Source organism: Chelonoidis abingdonii, chromosome 1 (assembly GCF_003597395.2).
Source record: "Chelonoidis abingdonii isolate Lonesome George chromosome 1, CheloAbing_2.0, whole genome shotgun sequence".
NCBI lineage: Eukaryota > Metazoa > Chordata > Testudines > Testudinidae > Chelonoidis > Chelonoidis abingdonii.
In genome coordinates, this window is record NC_133769.1 from 262,030,628 (window position 1) to 262,052,046 (window position 21,419).

At 45.0% G+C, this 21,419-nt stretch overlaps 1 protein-coding gene across 4 annotated transcripts; it reads right to left on the reverse strand.

Moving 5' to 3' along the window:
• Nucleotides 1–4,337: 4,337 nt before the first annotated feature.
• Nucleotides 4,338–18,872, reverse strand: ING1 (inhibitor of growth family member 1). 4 transcript variants are annotated; one of them, XM_075061480.1, is made up of 3 exons: nucleotides 7,788–8,606; nucleotides 7,693–7,749; nucleotides 4,338–6,431 (listed from the first exon to the last, which is right to left on the reverse strand). In XM_075061480.1, exons 2-3 carry the CDS (start codon nucleotides 7,736–7,738, stop codon nucleotides 5,728–5,730), a joined length of 750 nt encoding a protein of 249 aa, XP_074917581.1. In that variant the 5' UTR covers nucleotides 7,739–7,749; nucleotides 7,788–8,606; the 3' UTR covers nucleotides 4,338–5,727. The 4 variants fall into 4 exon arrangements, with proteins under 4 accessions (XP_074917581.1, XP_032620847.1, XP_074917580.1 ...); XM_032764956.2 differs by lacking the exons at nucleotides 7,693–7,749; nucleotides 7,788–8,606 and adding an exon at nucleotides 18,125–18,872; XM_075061479.1 differs by having other exon boundaries at nucleotides 7,693–8,606.
• Between the last annotated feature and the right edge of the window lie 2,547 nt (nucleotides 18,873–21,419).

Here is a 21,419-nt window from a genome sequence, read left to right on the forward strand (position 1 = left end):
GTCAAAAGCTGAGGCACTCAACAGGACCAGATATTTTTTAAAATCTTGGCCAAGTGGGGGAAATCTTTTGTAATTTAAAAGCTAATGAATTAAAATCCTGTTGAGAAATAACTTTTTTAATGCTCACAATTCTATTAATGTTTGCCATCCCTGTGATTAATTTTGAGGTTGTTTTTTTTTAATCATTTTTTTTCTAGTCAGATGTTAAACAAGCCAAGCTGGAAAAAGAACATTCAGCCACATAAAGAAATGATAGCTCTAATAGCAGCCATATTAGACAAAGGTAGATATTTATTTGTCTTGCAGTATATAGTGAGCCTGCCTTGGTGGGTTCTTATGTGCATGTTGCTATGTAAACTCACTGGAGAAGGCCAGGTTGAAAAAGTGCATGTTGTACTTGGAGCAAAAAGCAGGGACATTTGCAATGGGCCTTAGCTTCTGTAGGTGTTTGTGCCACAGTCGTGGTCTAGCCCCTGGGAAAGTTCTGGCTCCTGCACAGACAAGATATATCTTTATTGTAGAGAGTACCAGAGGAGCAGAGCTGTTGAACACAGTCTTCAGTCTAGAGCAAGGGTCGGCAACCTTTCAGAAGTCGTGTGCCAAGTCTTCATTTATTCACTCTAATTTAAGGTTTCGTGTGCCAGTAATACATTTTAACGTTTTTAGAAGATCTTTCTATAAGTCTATAATATGTAACTAAACTATTGTTGTATGTAAAATAAATAAGGCTTTTTAAAATATTTAAGAAGCTTCATTTAAAATTAAATTGAAATGCAGAGCCCCCTGGACCGGTGGCTAGGACCCGGGCAGTGGGAGTGCCACTGAAAATCAGCTCGCGTGCCGCCTTCGGCACTTGTGCCATAGGTTGCCTACCCTTGGCCTAGAGCTTCAGCCAATCTTTCGGATATCCTGGGCCCAGGTGACTGAGCACTACTGAGCAAGCTGAAGATAAGGCCAAAGGCTCAGTTCCAAAAAGGTTTAGGTGCCTAACTCCTATTGATTTCAATGGATGTGACATTCCTACATACCTATGAGGATCTGGGCCCAAGACATGACATGGTTTGATAATGGTTACGGGAAGCCAATGCAGAAAGTGAAGGGCAGATGTGATGTACTCACCATAGCTCATGTTGGTGAGGAAAAATGCCATAGCATTTTGTACTAGTTGGAGTTTTGTAAGCTCTGAAGTCTTCATACCCAGGTATATTGCACTGCTGTAGTTCATCCTGGAGATAATGATGGTATGTATAGCTGAAGCCAGGTCATTATCTGCTAGGAAGGGATGCTTTCAACTGAGCTACAACGATTTGCACAAATTGAGGATCTGACCCATACTTGTCCAAGATAACTTATCAATTATCCATGTTCTTTATGGCCCCTATCACTATATAGCTGAACATCTACACAGGTCCCAAACTATAAAGGGCTTTATAGAACAAAACTAACAGCTCCAAAGCCAGTGCAGACTTTGCAGCAAAGGTGAAATGTGATATATGTGTGAAATTTGATTCTTTCTCCCCTCCACCAATCCAGAGCTCCTATCTGTGCAAAACCTAGCTGTGTCTTAGTTAAGTTCATACCAACATGGTCCACTGAGGGGATGGCACTTCAAAGATGATCAAACATATTTTAGGGTTGGAAAGCACATATATTGACTAACTTGGTTAATTTTAATTAAAACAACATAACTCTTTATTACTCTTACAAGAATAAGTTTAACACAACAATAAAGAGTTAACACATTAAATGCAAAGAAGCAGATCTCTAAGCATACTTTCTGACTTCTACCCTTGTTTCTGACTTTTTTTCCTCTTCAACTAAAAAGATTCTACCAAAAAAAGACTAAGAGACCAATCCAGTTCAGTTGTATTTATTTGGTACATTCCATTTAACTGGACAGTTAATCAGGAAATCCACTTAATTGGCAGGAAACTTATTTAAGCCTAATGATATGCAAGGTTGGGTGGCTGCTTTAGGGAGATGGTAATTCTGATTAACTGAGATGTTTTTAGGTGATGTAATGGTTCAAATTGGTGTTTAGCTCTTTTTGCTTCAGTATCATGCTGGTTCTGTGTCTGTTACACCTTACATGCAACACAAAATACTTCATCGCTACCTGCTAACCGGTATTTTCCATACCAACTGCACCTGCTAAGTGTCCTACTGCAGTGCCTCCGCTCCATGGACTTGTCCAGCAATGTGAAAAAATTGCTGCAGTGTTACCATTGAAATGGCACTGTCTACCAATCAGGGGAATGTATCACTAGCTCTGGGGATCCTTTTATCTCTAGGTCTGTCATTCAAATCCAGCCCAGCAGTGACTACAGCTCCTTGAACATTTCTGACGAAAACCAAACCGCCCACTCAGACATTTTCTGGTAGTAAGCTACTGAATGATAGTTGTTACATCTGATGGCTGTTCAGTCACCTGTAGGACATTTTAGTAACCATAGATAATCTCTCTACTAAGAAATTGGTCTGTCTCAACTGTGCCATTTGTTGGCAGTCTCAGGAGTGAAATCAAGCAAGGAATGGGCATGGAGACTCAAATGTTCTCTCATTTCTAGAGATGGCCTCTCCAAATCAGCATTCAGTTATGATGGTGGCATTGGGAAGCTTGTATATCTGCTGCCTCCTCCAAATCTATTCTGCACAGAAATAGAGGAAATAAGGTACAGGGCTAGTACATTTTCTGAACCATTAAATTGACCAAACTGGCAAGAAGAAAAAAGTACATGGGTAAAGATACTATTTTAAAACAAGATGCAATGCTTGAGTAGTTTCCCCAGTATGAGGCTGTAGGACTGTGGGCCAGCGTGGCATGAGAAGGCCATACTTCCAACAATGAAGAGCTTAATAGCAGCAGTCAGTTCACACTAAATGAAGTGAACAGGCTGGCTGCTTGAAATTAGACCCTATGAAAAACTGTGGTTTAGGTCCAAGAGATGTCAACAGTAAGCAGCAAAAGAAAACTGCAACCTGTATGTGGAGTTGAGAAGAGCAGGAAGGTCGTGGAGAAATGAGTACGCTGATAATATAATTTTTAAAACCACATAGCAAATAAGTAGCTGCCTTCGACCCATGGCTAAGATACGGGAGAGCAAGAGCTGGAAGTGTACTTATTTAAGAACAATGACAAGATGGACCTATCAGCAAACCAATGGATCCCTCTTAAGTAGGACTTTTTCTATCGTGCATCTCCACACTGCCATTACTTTACCCCAGCTATCTGCATTTGAAACATTACTAGGGACCTATGTTGGACACAGTTTAATGGGGGAACCTAGGGTCAACCCTGGCCAGCTAGCCTGGATTCAGAGATGTTGAACTGTGTTTATACTGTATCCCAACTGGCATTTCAAATTATTTTAGTGAGCACAATTTTTTGAAAACATTGGTTTTCCTAGGCTAGACAAGGGTTAACTGGAGAGTGGACAGAATGTTGAAGCTGGACAATTCCACGAGGGTTGGGATTAGCAGAGGGGACAGCAGCTGGAGTGAGGAATAGGAAGGAGAGCAGGGGATTGTGTGGGAGGGAGAAGAGAAACAAAATGGGGGTGAAGAGGAGTAGGGTAGAGAGAAGGCAAAGTAAGATTCAGCAGAGACTTGCTGCCATAGGTCCCTTGCTGGCCCTGGATCCTTACCCGTGGTGGAGCACAGGGGACAGAGCATGAATGGGTAACTCATCTAATTTAAAACTAACTCAGTCACTATAATTTAGGTGGGGAATCCCAACAGGGTTGATATAACACATGCAATATGTGACACAATGCATTTTGTGACTTCCCTCTACATCCACAGAGGTCACTGTAGCCCTTGCACTTATTCCTCTTCTGCTGACTCCATATCTTCCACTCCACTTCTTGCAGATGGACCAGCCCACCAGTTCATGATTTCATTATTTGTGAGAGGCAGAACAGCTGCAGTTTAGGAATTTTAGGAAGAGGAATATGGTGTTCATAGGAGACATAAATCTATAAGAATCTTATGAGAGTCACTGGATTTGGTAATATGAATGGATCAGTTCTAGCATTGTGCTCCAAATCTTCCTCCTGCTGCCCATCACCTCTCTGCATTCCTCTCCCAGTGCCCTTCTCCAATCTTTCTCCTGTTACCAGCCTCAACCCATTTATTCTTAAACACCCGCCCCCCCAACACACACACAGACACACACACATATGCATGCACGACAGCAGACAGAAAACAGAATGATGCTTCTCCCTCATCTGTGTCCTGGTTGACTCTGCCAGGATTTCATCCTCTCCACTCTGAGGTGAAGGGAACAGTTTGACCCTATGTTGCTATTAAAAAAAAAAAAAAAAAAAAGTGAAATGGGATCTGGGTGTCTAAAGTTAACATTTTTATTATAGCTAAAGCAGTTTTATTTGAGGAGACCAGGAGGGTTATAAATGCTTAAACTGGATAGCTGCAATAATTCTTTTAAAATATTGTAATTCAACAAGCACTTCCTATTGATAACAAATGTGAACTAGTTTATACCCACATGAAAACCAGTAAATATGGCCAGTTCCATTCCACTGATTTATTATTATTTTATTATTATATATGGCCAAAGTAACAGTAAGCACTACAGTATAGAGTTGGATGGAAGGTTAAATGCTATTTTGAGACTCTTATTCTCTTGCTAATCGTACACTCTCTGAAGATTCATTATTGGAAGCATAATTTGACTACCATACAACAGATTCTACTTTAGGCTTCCAGGCGGCAGCAGCTTGATGGTGCTACAGAAGTTAGCCATTAATTTTTAAATGGTATGAATGAATATTAAAATGTAATCACCAGAGGAGCAAACTAGTTTTTTTCATTTATTTCTTAATATCACAGCTGTACAATTTTCATACATACAGAAGGAAATGCACATTGGATACACAATGGCATTTGGCTGCATTTCCAATTATAATACAGTAAGTGCAACTCCACTTAAAAATTTACATTTATACACCTTATACAAATTAAAGATTGCTACACTATTATCTGTGACAGTATAAAGCTTGATTTATGTTAAGTTTCATTACTAAACCACTTCCTGGTTAAATATAAAATGTACTCAATCATTTTAAAATGGCCCTTGTGGTACTCGGCCAGTATATAAAATATTTGTCATGTAAAATTTAACCATTTACTTTTTTAAAAAATAATCTTCTAACGCTATCTAAACATTTGTTATTGAACTGTTATACTGACACACACTGTAGCAGAAGTCATATTTTACCTTCTTGTTTGATCTTGCACTGGTCATCAGTGAAAGAAATTAAATTTATAACGTACTGTTGTTTTATTCAAATACAACCAGATGGCTAAATATTTGACAGTTTGCTGCAAAGGTAAATAACATTCCTTTATAAAGAAAAATGAAATTACATTTAAGAAATATTTGTTATCTATCTAAATGTTAATGGGTATAGTGCTACCAGCACAAAAAAGAAATATCATATTGTCTTTAGCTCCATCCGAACACTAAATTTAAACGCCTAGTACATGTTTATTAATGTTGGTCGCCAGACCGCTTTCTTTTTACAGCTGTATCAAATGGAAAAAACAAAATTGCTCTTATTGCCGTCCCTATAACAGGAAAGGTTTTGTTTCTAACCTCCTTTAAAAATATACATTTTACAATCCTTGCACCTCAACAAAGGTGACACTGACAATAAATACACTGGTTGGTTGGTTTTTTATTCTTCTTTGCAATCAAGAGTCTACAAACTACCTGTTGTAGGCCCTTTCTTTTTTAGATTTCTCCAGTGCCTTGTCCATAGTTTTCTCATTTTCTCCTCTACATTTAGGGCAGTACCATTTGCCCTTTGGTTTATGATTGAGTCCCACACATGAAAAATGAAACCACTCAATTGGGCACTCATCATTATCACATCCTATCATTTCTCCATAGGAGACTTGGTTACACAAACAGTATGTTGGCTCATTGGGATCAATAGGAAGATCCGCAGGGGAAGCCTCCCTCTCTGCTTTAGCCTTAGACCTCTTCTTTTTCTTGGATGTTTTTGCTTTCTTCTCCTTTGGCGTTCCTGAGGTGATGTCATCATGATCATGATTATTAGAAGCGTTTTCTCGATTTTCATTATTTCTTTGCCTCCTAGACCTCTTATTGTTGGGCTTTTCAGCCTGAGTGATTGTCTCATTCTTTGACTTATCTTGGCTGGCTTTGCCACTGTTTCCAGTGGTCTCATTAGTCTCTTGACAGGTCTCAAATAGTTCCACATGACTGTCCACTTGCCTGGTTCTATTCTCAACAAGCTCCACCATCTGACTGACAATTTGGATCTTTTCATCTCCCAGTTCCTGACTCCGGATTAGTGCTCTCTGTATGCAATGCAACAGTCTTCTCTTCTGCACGGCATCAGTCTCTCGTTTGAACTTTTCATAATAATCATCCAGTTCCTTTAAGATCTCTGCAAAGGGGAAAAAAAAGTGAAACTATAAATATTCTGCACGTACAGAATGGCTGAACAAAACCTCCCCATACTACTGCCTCCCAAAAGCAGCACTACTTTCTTGTAAAGTACAAAGCTGATCAAAGTCAGCCACGCTGAAGTTGAAATCTGACAACAAGTGGCTCACATCTACAACTGATTAGTTGGTCTCTCTGGAACAGAATGCAAATACCATCTAGCTGAAATGTAGAAACTATTATTAAAAATAATTTCATGTTAGACTGTTACACCCTGTGCAAGTTTTGTGGGTACAGCAGTATTTGATGTCTATGAAGCAGCTTGTCACAATGAAAGGAAGTTACAGATTGCCAGGTTAGTGGCCTAGATCTTCAAGACTTTTCCCTTTAGACAAATCAATGAAGTAAAAGAAGATTATTTTGTATTTCCATCATTGGCAACTATAAAATTTTGTTCTAAAGCCATAACTAAGAAATATCATAGTGGTTTTTCAGACCATCTTTCACGTATTCACATTAACACTCTGTTAAAGAATAAAAGAAACTCCCCTCCTCCCCCAAACCAAAGATGACAGGACTGCCATTTACATTTTGGTCACCAGAAATGGTTGAAACAGGCAGAGGGAGAGCGAGTGAGTTAATCACTGCAGAAAACAGATGCTGAGTTATTTAGTAATGGCTATCATACTTGACTGCTGATGCACAAGAATTCTGAATGCTGTGAGGTGGGGCCTGAGCTACAATGAGCTCTATTCAATACCGCCGGGATGAGGGTTAAAAGAGTCTCTAAGGTCTTGTCTACACTACACAGTTAATGCAAGTTATGCCGACAATGAAAAATTGGTATAAATAAATCACTTGTGCATGTTAACACAACACTCCTTCTATCAGCGGAGCACGCCCACAGCTGGTGATCTAGCATCGACAGAGAGAGCAGTGCACTGTGGTATTTATCCCATTATGCTACTCACCATCTTCTGCAGCCAGGAGTTCTGGGAAGGCAGAGTGGATTGAAGTGCACCATGGGTGAGGGATCAATATCTCATGATGGAGTTTTTTCTGTATCATCATTCTATGGGCTTTCTACTGTGTTTTGTGGCATTTTTCAATGGCCCCTGTTTACTGCGCACTCGCAATCTCTGTCTGAAAGGATGGATCCTGCACTGCTCTCTACTGTTGTAATCACTGTTATGAACACATCATGGCTGGTCATACAGTACATCGTGAGCACTCAATTTAAACAGGAATCAGAGGCGCCTGACCTGTTGTGTGCCATGGAAAGAAACAACACCAGATTGCTTTTGGCATTCATGGAACGGCTGCACATGGTGAACCATCACTTTTGGGATGAGGAAACAAGTTCTGAGTGGTGGGATCGCATTGTTATGCAGGTCTGGGATGACGAGCAGTGGCTGCAAAACTTTTGGCTGCAGAAAGCCACCTTCCTGGAACTATGTGCGGAGCTTGCCCCAGCAGTACAGCACAAAGACACCAAAATGAGAGCTGCCTTCTGAGTGGAGATGTGCATGGCAATCGTTGTGTGGAAGCTGGCAACTCCAGACTGCTATCAGTTGGTCATGAATCAGTTTGGAGTCTGGAAGTTGACCATTGGAGCTATGTTAACATAAGTGTGCAAGGCAATTAATCGCATCCTGCTACAAAGGACTGTTACTCTTGGCAATCTGTGTGAAACAGTGGGTGACTCTGCAGCAACTGGATTCCCTAAGTGAGACAGAGCAATAGATGGCACGCATATCCCAATTTTGACACCAGAACACCTTCAACTGAGTACATCAATAGAAAGGGGTATTTCTCCATGGTGTTGCAGGCACTTGTGGATCACCATGGGCATTTCACTGACATCAACGTGGGGTGGTCCGAAAAGGTGCATGACACATGCATCTTCAGGAGCACTGGTCTGTACAGAAAGCTGCAAGCAGGGATCTTCTTTCCAGACTAGAAGATTCCAACGGGGGATATTGAAATGCCCATAGTGATCCTGGGAAACGTGACCTATCCCTTACTGCCATGGCTCATGAAGCCTTACACGAGAAACCTGGACAGTAGCAAGGAGCACTTCAACCAACAGGCTGTAGAATGTACATTTGGCAGATTAAAAGCAGGCTGGCGCTGCCTTTATGGCAAGTTAGACCTAAATGAGGAAAATATTCCCATGGTCATAGCAGCCTGCTGGGTGCTCCATAATATTTGTATCAGAGGGGCAGCCGTGTTAGTCTGGATCTGTAAAAGCAGCAGAATCCTGTGGCACCTTATAGACTAACAGACGTTTTGGAGCGTGAGCTTTCGTGGGTGAATACCCACTTTGTCAGATGCAGGACATGAAGTGGGTATTCACCCACGAAAGCTCACGCTCCAAAACGTCTGTTAGTCTATAAGGTGCCACAGGATTCTGCTGCTTTTACATAATATTTGTGAGGCTAAAGATGAGACGTTTCCTGCAAGGTGGTGTGTGGAGATGGATCACCCGGTGGCTGATTTTGAGCAGTCAGATACCAGGGCTGAGGTGCACTGGGGGGAGAGGAAAAGCAATTTGAATTAGGGAGGCTTTGAGGCAACAATTTGACAATGAGCTCCAGTAATGTTTCATTCTATACAGCACTCTGCCATGCTTCGTTAACTTGCCACATTGTATGAAAATGTTGATGATTCTTGACCGAGATGTGTAGTCAGCAAATGATGAAATTGCCACTGTGTATTAATTCCAGCATCAACTACCATGTTTTGAAGACAAATAAAGATTGGTTATCATTCAAAAAGTTTGTTTTTATTAAAGACCGATTAATAACACATACAAAAGGGTTGGTGGGAAAGGAAATAACAATGAAGGGCAGTGCACGCTCTCATAGCTGTGTGCAAGTCCAGCTATCATTTTGGAAGCTATCCAAAGAGGTGGAGTGACCAGAGTACCAAGATGGGCCGGGAAGTTGCAAGGAATGTGTGGGAGGAGTTTAGGGAGGGCATGAAAAACAGTCTGTATCAGCTGCAGGGTGGATGACCATGCATGAATTCTGCCTGCAGCATGATTAGATGAAACTTCATCATCTGTTTCTCCTCCATCACTTTTACCATCTTCTCTTGGCCCATTAAAATTGGCTCCTGGCTCTCCTTTCTGTCAGCCTATTGTATAATTTTCTTTTAAAATCTCTCTCTGCAATCTGCGTTCTTGTTTTTTGGCCTCTGAGGATTGGAACACCTCTCGGAACATGTCCTCCTTGCTTCCTTATCTGGCAGAAGTGCTCTGCCAGTGTGTAGGGCGTTCCACTGAAGGCCACATCTGAAGAAGCACAAGAAACAATAAACAGAAGCATGAATTTTAGTGCACGCACCACATCAACTCATTATAGTAAAATGCACCTTTTAAAAAATATGAATCAGTTTCTCACTGTCTCTTGGCAAGCACACAGCTCAGCGAACACCCTAAATATGGTGAGGTAGGCCAGGGGGATGGTGTGTGTGGGGGTGCGTTCAAGATGGAGCAAAGGGTCTCAGTGTTTTTTTAAGGGGACTAGGGACTATATTGTAAATTCTGCCACCATTTTCCACAGGCAGCGGTCACTGAAGACACTATCTTACTCCTGAAGGTAAGCAAGGATGCAAGGGTGCATCTCTTGCATGCTTGCAGCTTCAGACTGGGCCCCTATGCTGCTTTGGTCCCTGCACAAGTGATTGCCAATGGGGGAAGGAAGGAACAAAGTAGCTCTGCCAAGGAACCTTCAGCAGAGGATTGGCGAGTACCTCCACAAAAGTTTCCTAGATATCTCTCTGGAAATCTCAGTGTGCATTAACATGCCGTTCCACCACACTGCTTTGCTGCACAGGGTAATGTAAAGCACATGTCAACACAGCTACTCTTGTACATTTCGATCCTTTCACTCACTTCTACAATATATATAAGGCAAAGGACCGCTCTACTTCATATAACTGAGCAGCATTAACTCAAAAAGATCACTTACCAGAGCGCTCCTCTGCCACATCATGCGCACCAGAGATGGACTGCTGGGACTGGCTAGACCCCTCCGGAGTGGAAAAGAGTTCCTGACTCACCACACCACTGGATGACCCTAACACATGCTCCACATCATCCTTCAACTCGACCTCCTCATACACAACTTTGTCCTGGGGGCTGAGTCCGCTGTCCGCAGCCCCATCAAAGTATCCTTGGGGCTCTTGGCATTGGAAGTGGGGTTGCTGCCGAGGATGGTGTCCAGCTCCTTACAGAAGCAGCAGGTCTTCAGCACAGCACCAGAGTGACGGTTTGACTCTCTTGCCTTCTGGTACAGCTGCCTCAGCTTTACTTTCGCACAGCACTGATGCATGTTCCATTTGTAGCCCTTATTCAACACTCCAGAAGAAATCTGACTGTAAGGGTATGTCTACACTTCCCGCCGGATCAGCAGGTAGTGATCGATCTATCAGGGATTGATTTATCGCGTCTAGTGTAGATGCAATAAATTGATCCCCGATCGCTCTGCCATTGACTCCTGTACTCCACTGCAGCGAGAGGTGGATGCGGAGTCAACAGGGGAATGGGGGTAGTTGACTCTGTGCCGTGAGGATGCAAGGTAAGTCGACCTAAGGTACGTCGACTTCAGCTATGCTATTCTCCCCACTACAGCATAGATCAGGCCTAAGTATGAAAGTTCCAAGAGCTGGAGCAGAGCTGGCACTGCACAGCCTCCTCACCCCATAATGCCAGCAGATCTAACAACTCAGATGTGCTCCAAGCGGGACAGCGTTTGTTGCATGGAGCTGCCATGGTCAGCTGGAAAGATATGATGTGAGCTGTCCACACTGAGCAAACAGGAAGTGGAATTTCAAAAATTTCCAGGCCTTTAAAGGGGAAGGGGCAGATGCCTGGAGGCAAGGCATCAGAGTACAAACTGCTGACCAGAGCGGTCAGGATGGATATTGTGGGACATCTCCTGGATACCACTTACAGCAACATAACCAAGCCAGTGTCCACACTGACACTTTGCCAATGTAACTTTGCCACAAAAAGCTCTATGCCTCTTGTTGAGGTGGTTTTATGTTGGTAGCAAAGCAAGAGAGTTTTGTTAGCAGAAGGAGCATTGCAGTGTGTACACCTCCACTGTATTGTCAATGAAACCTGACTTTTGCTGACAAAACTGTAGTGTAGTCAAGGTTTTAAGCTACCATTCTATTCCTTCAAGTCTTTGGCAGGTGAGAGCCAGAGCCTAAAGGTTGCTAAATCAGGATTGTAATATACAAACTATAGGTATATTTCAGGTATTTTATTTCCTTTTAAGATGTGTAGGAGGCTTAGGTCCATGCCTGCGCGTGGCCACGTCCCTTCTGCACCAATATATTCTGTAATTGTTGCAATCTGAGTAAATACATGCATCTATTGTCAGTATGTATTTAACCAGAGAAAGTAAGAATTTAGGACATTCAACTATATTTGGCAACAGTTGAAGCAGTTATGATTTCTGATTTAAAATAGTAAAAGTGAATATATGCATTTATAAACCAAATGCAGATAGTCTTGAAGTAGCACTATTGTACTACTTACTGTAAGGATTTTTTCAGCAGACTATGAGAGAGTTTTGGTGAGAGAGAAGTTTTAAGAGTCAAATGTGTGATTCGAGAGTTCATAACTGAAAAACAGACAGCTGTGTTTTATTTATGCTTGTTTCATCAAACTCCATTCAATATCAGTGAGACATGTTAGATTACTTTCCCTTTCACCATCATTCCTCATCGTATATTATCTAGAATTAGGATTCTTTTTTCTCTCTTTTTTTAAACTGCATCATGGTGTTTCTCTTTCCATTCATCTTGAAATGAACACGAAGGCTTCTGAGAAGAACAGTTTAGCTTACTAACCAAGAATGAAGGTTTTAGAAGAATGAAACACTTGGCAGAAAAGTAACTCAGTTAACCTAATAAATGTTACAATCCCACCTATATTTAAATGAAATAGCAAAGCTCTGACTTAGAATTTTACAAATGTGGACATTTATCTCCCTAATAAGATTTTCTTTTGGACAAGAAAACATGCCAATGGCTCTTGTTACACAATTAATACCAACAAAGCTGCTGCTATTTAGGCTTTGTCCTGATTAGGATAAAAAGGTGTTTGTTCTTTGATACCATGTTAACTAACACATTCTAAGACTCTAGTTTAGATACAGCTAGTTGTACTACAGCAGGGAGAATTGGTCTGAAAGTGTTAGCTAACCTTCTTAATAAAAAACCTTTTATGCTAATCAAGACAAACTCTTAGAGATTAAGTATGTTGGGGGATTAAACATTTATCATCATTATTTCTAATAACTGAAATTCAGAAGTCTATATTCCAATTTTGTGACACTTAGCCACTGTCATTAGTAGATTAGCCCACTTGAATTTGACATACAGATAATCTTTCTAGGAAAAATACTTTGCTTTGTGGATATCCAAAGAATGTTTCTCCATAGGTTACTAATTTTTTTAATGACAAAATAGTTTATTTTATTTCTCCACACCTATTACCAAAGCTTCATTTAAATATCATATATGAACATGAAAAATATACCATTATCACATTGCTAGTATTGCTCTACTATTTAACATATTCGGAAGGCATATCTCATTTAGTGATAATAACCTTGATGCTGCTGAGCACTTCCTGGGAGATACTAATCAAAGTTGCTCAGCACAACACAAGATACTGAGTGATACAGTTTGTTGCTATTTACAACTGTGCCCAGATAAAAAGGACGAAGTGCATCTGACGAAGTGGGTATTCACCCACGAAAACTCATGCTCCAATATATTTGTTAGTCTATAAGGTGCCACAGGACTCTTTGCTGCTGTTACAGATCCAGACTAACACGGCTACCCCTCTGATACAAATAAAAAGGGTTGATCAGCAACAAGTGGGTGTTCTGATGGATGGAGTTGGGAGACTGCGGTACTTAAGTGTGATACTAGATAAGAAAAGAAGTTTCTTAGCAGCTATTTCAGCTGAAAGTTGTGGCAGGCTCTAATTTGTAATGTTCCTTAGACAAGTGGACTCAGCAGCCTGACTTGCCTGTCCTCTCCAGAATGGCTAACACTAATCCCCTCACAGGTAAAGACTGCATAGGCCCTATGCAAGAGCCTACCTGTTTCAATGTCTCCCAAGATAGTTGCATAGGTATTTGACTATCTGTGAGTCCCTGGTTTTACTCTGTCACCTGTATGTTTAAAGCCTGTTGGGAAAGTTACAAATGCAAAAAATCACACGCTGGGAATTCTGTGCACCTTGTAACGCCATGGGCTGCAGAGGACACAAACATATATAACTATGGGTTTTCTTGCTGTGTAGCATCAGAAAGCCCACCACCAGCCTTAAGAATGAAAACATAAGCAACACCCTACAGCCAATCTTAAGTACTGCACTAGCTGAGTTAAACAGTTTCTCACAACACACACAAAAACTCACTCTTTGCGACATTAGCAACATTATCCACTCCTCTGCACTGAAAGTCTCTAAGCCACAGGTCCCCAATGCGCCCACGTCCTGGCCCCCAGGACAACACCCGTCGAAATGCCGCAGCAGCATTTTGGCGGGGGCGCCTCTCGATGACGACGCTTGTCACTGACAAGTGATGTCATCGAGAGGTGTTGCTCACGAATTTCGGCAGCGACGCCTCTCGATGACGTCGCTTGTCGACGGCAAGCGACGTCATTGAGAGGTGTCCCCACTGAAATGCTACCTAAATTCGGCGGCATTTTGGCGGGTGCTCTACCGCCACAGTGGTCCTTCGGCTGGCGCCTAAGCCAATAAGATCACAGGCTTAATGCATAGCTATAGGGATAAATCTGTCCACCTTTTTCTAATATTTGCCCAGCTCCCCTGTGACCCATAGTTGAATAAGAGTCACAGATTTATTTTCAGAGTTTGAAATATTTACCTCACTGTTACCACTGATTGATGGCAACAAGCTCGGGCCCCCATAAAGGTAACTAATTTGGAATATTCAGCGTTGGTCTGAAATAACAGCCAGCTTCTGTGCTGCAAAGATTATTTCTGTCTGCATTAAGCACAGCAGACTGCTGGTTTGATGCCTGCAAGGGTATAAATCTTTACTTGTGTCATTTTAATTTTTTTCAGAGAATATAAATGAAAAAGAGGCTCTATTTCAACAGTCACTTAAGTGGCTTTGAGTAGGGGCTTCCACCCTTCTCTTCTAACAAAGATCTAGAGGCCAAGTAACAGAGGACACTTGTAAAAGCAGCAAAGAGTCCTGTGGCACCTTATAGACTAACAGACGTACTGGAGCATGAGCTTTCGTGGCTGAATACCCCCTTCGCAGGATGCCAGGGGACACTTGATTATTCTGGTGGAAACAGATAGTTGCTATTCCCTGTGATATATCTGCCTATCCTTTTATATTGCCAGTGGCCTGGTGTGCATGCTCTCAGGCTGAGGCTAGCATAATCATTTCCCACCATTGCTAATATTGGTACAGCTCCATCAATAAACAAACTTTCTCAACTAACCATGCCCAGAGTAGGTCTAAATGGCATACTGAAACTCCCATTGACTTGAATGGGAGCAGAGTGTGGCCAATGATAAGCACTTTTCAAAATTCCACCTTTAAAAAGGTGACTTCACAAACAGATGGAAACACAGGTATTGTTGTTGGGTTTTTTTAAACAGCTTTGTTAGAGGTAGTTTGGGGAAAATGTATATTGTATATGGTAGAACCTCACCAACTCAATAATTAGGAGAGCAGTTACTAATTATTAATTTAGAAACTTAGTAAATGAATAGTGGTCATAAGGATACTGCACTACATGTACTTTGTTCCTTTACTCAACTATAACTCCGTTTTGTGATACTTTGCCATACATTAGTAAGTTTTATATTTTTGTACAAGTAATGAAATCTCAGTACTGGCACCTTATTACAATGCTCTGCTCTTTATTATTTTTTAAAGGTATGTCAGGAGAAACCACTATTGGTGTGGTTTATGAGGATTACTATTCAATGAAGTGTGTATTTCGACACTTCTGGTACACTATCACACCATAAATAAGCAAAATGTTATGCAAAATTCAATTTTTACTTAAAGAACAATCCCACATCTAAAAGAACTGCCAAAATCTTGCTGTAAACTATAAGTCCAATTGTAATATATATTTCTAGGATCCCCCTCTCCCTATCAACATCTGAAGAGATTGTTGTTTGAAGGAAGGCTGATAGCTGGTTACTTTGCTTTTTTTAAAAATACATGAAGGGTAGAGTGGGGGCATTTTGAAGGTTATAGAGTAGAAGAAATTCATAGGTTGTGTTCTGGACTTGCCAGCCAAGCTATCCCAGCACAGGGGCGGGTGTAAGTGACATCCCGCTATTGAGATGACAGAGAGCTCCCTGGACACGGGCATGGGGTGCAGATTTGCAAGGAGCCTGTTTCTGGGCTAGGAACCAGGTTGGGGTTGTCTGTTGCACGCCTGGAGTGGGGCTGTCCAGGCAGGGGCCAGGCTGGCTTCTCTTCCCCGTCCAGGCTGGAGAGGTGAGGCAGAGGGGCTGAAGGTTTGGGGGCGTCGGGACAACAGAGGGCGGCCCCGCTCCGTCAAGCTGGAGCCAAGCCCGAGGCCCGCAGCAGGAGCCCAGGCCCAGGTGAAGACAGCGGAACTCGACCCCCGCAGCAAGGAGCCGAACCCCTCCTCAGCGCGAGCTCGGCCCCGTAGGGCCGCGTCCCGGGCTGGTCGGCGAGAGTCCCGCAACCCCCGCGCCGCTTCAGCGCCCCGCCCCCGCTCGGGCGCCTCCTGCCAGTCAGACGGACAAACGCGGCAGGAGGGGCGCTCGACACGCAGCCATGACAGACAGGGGAGGGGCACCGGCGGACGCTCAGCCAACCGAGAAGGGTCTCTCGCAGCCTCCTTCAGCAGACTCCGCCCCTCCTTAGCAACCGGCCAGTTGCCAACGCAGAAGGGAGAACCAGGATGTGACGTCAGGCTATTGTTCTTAGAACAGGAAATGGGCCCAACTGAGTTTCTCCAGTTTTTTCGGAAGAGAGGGAAGGAGGCGAAGCAGCAGCTGCCCTCCACCAATCAGAATCAAAGAGTACAGGGCTAACCCACCTTTATTCGTCCAGCACGCCAATCAGGATGAGAAGAGGGAGGAACTCGTCCCTTCCGGTGCCGCGTCCCAACCGGAAACAGAAAGCAGAGAGCTCAGGCCTCCGGCGCAACGGACCAACCAGAATGGGAAGACCCAAAGAGCCCGCCCACCAACCAGAGGTTCCAATCAGAACGAGGAGGAGGAGACAGAACAGGTCCTCCACCTAAAATCGTGTCAATCACAACCCGAAGACCAAAGTTGCGCCCACCTCGCGCAGCCCATGGCGCCAATCAGAAACAGGAAGGCGGGAGGAACCTCAAGATATTCAAATCAACCCAACAAAAAAGTGGCTTCGGAAACGCCGCGAGGAGGCGGAGCTAGAGGCGGAACAGCGCGCCCAGGCAGTGAGCGGCAGAGGCTGAGCCGCGGGGCAGAGCCCAGCCAATAGCGCGAGGGAGAGGCGGGGCGAACACGATATGCTAATGACGGAGGGCTATAAATGACGCAGCGAGCGGGGTGACTTAACTCCGGCATAGCACGGATGCTGCTGCTATTTACACAGGGGCGGTCGTGCAGGGAGGCGCGCCGTCCTACTCCCCCTCCCCCCCCGGCCCCGCACCCGACAGCGCTGCCCCGACCCGGCCCTGTAGCCCCTGCTGCCGGTGCCGTCGATGGGGCGCTTTCCACCCATCTCTTGCCCGCGGGGGGAGGGGTGCCCGCAGATCAGCGGCAAGTGCCGCAGAGACCAGCCCCCCCGCCGCCCCGTACAGTAGGAGGGAGGCGCATATTCGAGCAGAGGGGTACCCTCCAGCACCCAGTGCCACCTTTGCCGGCAGCGTCCAACAGACCCTCCCCCTTACACACACACAGCAAGTGACAAAGCTGCTCCAAAGCCCACGCAAGCTAACCCCCCTTCTCCTTCCCCTCCCCGCCGGCCGTGGGTCAAGGAGACGGCATGCCCCGGAGTGAGTGCAGCCAGCATGCCGCGGGGAGGGGGCACTTAGCATTCAGCTCATCCATAACCCATCCAGCGTTTATTTTACATAACTCCCCTCCCCCTACATACACAGGGGAGCTGTTTTACAGGGTGAAACGCACCCCCATTAAAGAGAGACTAAAGAAAGCAAACCCTGCCCCCTACTCGCATCTAAACCTCCTCCCCCTTCTTGCCTAGCAGCCTCTCTCCCTTACTACAGCCATAATGAATACTGTACATTCCTAAATGTTGTTGTGCTGTAATCTCTCCCTCTGTCCACCTAGCACTTTCCCCGATACCTACAAAACCTCCCCCCACAACTACACACCCAGAAATAGCCCCCCACACCCTGCTTCTCTGCCCTCCGTCTTCTTGTCCAGTATTTTACACTGAAAAGCAGACTCTTTGCTTAATAAGAGAAGCCGGAGACCTTTTGTTCCGCCCCATGACAAGAGCTAACGCTGCAGATCAGCCCCTCTCTCCTCTTTTAGGCTCTCTTTTCCTGCTTTCTCCCTCTTCCCAAAAATAAAACTACCATCCCTGCAGGGTGCGGAGGGGGGCGGGCAAGGGGTGCCAGGACTCAGCTACCAAGGAAAGAAAAGACAAATCTAACCCAGCACCACACACACAAGAAAGCACTTGCCTTGATATTTGGCGTCAATTTCCCTCATCAGGGAGACATTTCTCTGCAGATCGAAGGGCAGAGACTCGATGGAGTCCAGATAATCCTCCACATAGTTCACGAGGTGAAGCTGCTCTCCGTTTGCAGGACTCAACATTTTCATCCGGTAAGACAGTCTTCCTCCCCTCTGTGCGAGAGCGAGGGCTGCTCGCTCCAAAAACGACAGCCCCAATCTGCCCGGCTCGCTCCCTGCCCACCTCTCTCTGGAGCGCCCCAAAACCGAGAGAAGCTACATCTGACTCCTCTCTTGTGAACGCCGAGAGAGAGAGACACACACACACGCACCCTCCGCTAGTCCCCACCGCCAGCAGCAGCTGATTGAATGGCTGTCGTTGTGGGTAACTCACGAAGGAGGTGGTAGGAACAATCAGAGGGATTTGTGTGTGCGAAGGGGGAGAAAGGGGGGCTCAAACCAGATCCTCCGAAACAATCTGGAAACAAAATCTGTTGTGCAAAGTGTCTGACAGAAGCATCAGCTCCTCTGGGCGCCCGTGTGCCGCTCCTATCCTCTCTCCTTCCACGCTCTTCTCGCCGCCGCTGCTCCCGTCCCCGGTTATATTAATGCAGCCTCCCTTCTCGCTATACGCCGCACTTGATCCAACGTGGAAAACCCAAATACCAGTTTCAAACACTTGGGAAACATTCAGCCCCGCCACGCAGCGCGCATGCGCACCCCTCCCCTCTACACTCTGACCCTCCCCCCCAACAACAGCAGTACTAACGATCATGTGCATATTTATTATCTCTGCACCTCCTCTCCTTACTCACGTTTAAGAGCAGGAGGTGGGGCTGCTGCAAGAGCAGAAACAAGCGTGGGGCTGGAGGGGAAGTTGAGGTTGTGATTGTGCTGCTGCTGCCGGTAAGGTACAGAGGGAACAAATGCTTCTCACAGGCAAAGGCGTGTGTGTGATGCCGAGAGGGTACGGGCAGCCAGGGCACGGTGCTAAGGAGGTACGTGGCCAACTGGAAAGTAGTATGGTTACATGCAAGAGGTCTGATGCTACCGGGACAGTTGTGTAGGGGGCTGAGATGACAGCGATGCACGGGACGTTTGCACATGATGAGCTCAGTGGTTGGTGCTTTTACACGGGGGGTGGGGGGGGTCACTGGCACAAAGTTTGTGCGGCTGGTAGAAAAGGCTGCGCTGTCCCGGACAGACTCTCCCGCGGGAGATATCGCCGCAGGACTGGAGGAAAATCATGCAACGCTGCTGCTGCTGCTTCAGCCCCAAAATGGGCCGCCCAGCTCACAGGCACGACTCCCTCGGAGTCCCGCTGAACGGGAACAGGCTCAGTTTGAGTCTCAGCACCCGCATCCCTGGGTTCCGCCCGCCAGGCAACAGCATCAATTCAAGAATCACCTGGCCGTCGCAGGTTGCTGCTGACGTTCCTGCCAGCCAGTCGTGTCCAGCCCTGGCGCCCGGCCAGCCAATCGGAGACGGGAATCGGGGCGGGACAAGCAATGACAATTCTCTCTGGAACCCCGCGACAAGGGAGGGGGAGAAGTGCGCATGCGCCTTCTCACGAGGAAAGACGAAAAATGGAGGTGGTGGAATTAAACTACGTTTCCCAACAGCCCCTGGCTCCCCGAGCATGCGCTGTGCACGTGTGCGCTGCGGGGCGGACAGGAAAATCTCACGCACGCAGTCCGCACGTGCCCATGCAGGAAACAAAGGGGTTACTGGGAGGGAGGGGGCAGCGTGTGTGTGTTGGGGAGGGTCCGCAGGGGCGCACGTGTGAGGGGGAGGGAAGTGCCTCGGGGTGTAAGAAGGGTATGCCCTATGGGGGGAGGGGGCGAGAGCCCATGGGGTGTTGCCCGTGTGAGGGTGGGTGGACTAGGACTGGGGATGCCTGGGAGAGTTTTATGCAGCCCGTCCCCTGTCAGCTTCCTGCCCTAGGTCCCTGTATTCTTAAAGGTGATCTGATGAGAACAATTAAATTAATCCCTCCTCTCCCCTTTTCTACTTGGACTGCTCAAGAAGCCCCGTAAGTCGTCTGGGTCTCCCTTGGCTCACTGGTGATGAGGACTGGCTGCCCCTCTGGCCAGGGCCTGAAGGGGCCAGCTTGTTGTAGCTTTAACAAAATAGCTTTTCATCCAGCAGTTTGAGTTAAAAGCCAACCAAAAAGGAAAAACAAACAAACCTGCAGGAGAGTTTTAAACTGCCTGAAGAATTAATCACTCCCCTAAACTAATTTGATTTCACTTCCTTGGCAGCTGAGATGTCCTATCCCTACTCTTTCGCTAGTTGCCCACAGAAAAAGAAAAAAAGTGATGTCTGAGCTATTAATATGTAAAATAAACCCCACAAGCCTTCATACAGCATAAAGAAATACCAAAGACACACGGCCAATGATGTTACCCAGTGTAAGTCACCTTTAATTTAGATTGTAACTAGAGAAGAGAGAATCTTTTTTTATAAAGTTAGTACACATCTATTTTGCTGCATGTGTTAGTAATGAACATCTCACAGAGGCTACTCTACCTCTTCGTGTCCACAGAGGCTGAGAAACAGTAGTACGCAGTATGCCCCATCCCCAAGGAGGAAGAAACTAGTGTACACAGCAATTTCTCTTCCTCACATCCCCCCTCTAAAAATGCCTCAATCTCCAAAAAGGAGAGTGCCTAACCTACAGCAAAATCCTTCCTAATAGACGATATCCCCAGAAGAATGAATGAGAGACTATAACATGTAGTAAATCCTCCATTCCAGAGAGGGAAAGAGATGGTAAAACATACACAGTGTGCAATACTCTCTGCACCATACTGTGGGTACGTGGGAACACACACATTTCCAGAGGCTGAGATACTAAAACATACACAGCAGAATCCTTGTCTCATCCCTAGACAAGGAGACACTAACATGCAGTAAAATTCTCCCTCAATCCACAATAATTTGAGAGGGGAGGGAGAGTGTAACACATACATGAGCACGCACGCACACATCATCAAAACCACCCGAAACCTCACTGGGAAATAGACTGCAATACGCACAGCAAAATCCTCCTTTCCCATCGATAGCGTTTCCTTCCCTCACACTCTCCCTGCTTCCAGTAAGGGAGATTTTGGGTAGAAAAAGCTCTGGCTGGAAAGCTCATTTCTCCAGAGCTGGCAGAGACCCAGCGTTTCTCTGATCTACTGTGCTGTTGGAGCTAAGATCATGATGGCAGCGGGGAGGTGTCTTTCGAAGGAGCTGAAAGTGTAATTATTTTAACAATATCCTTTAAAATAAAGTGATTAAAAATCAGCAGGTTTCTCC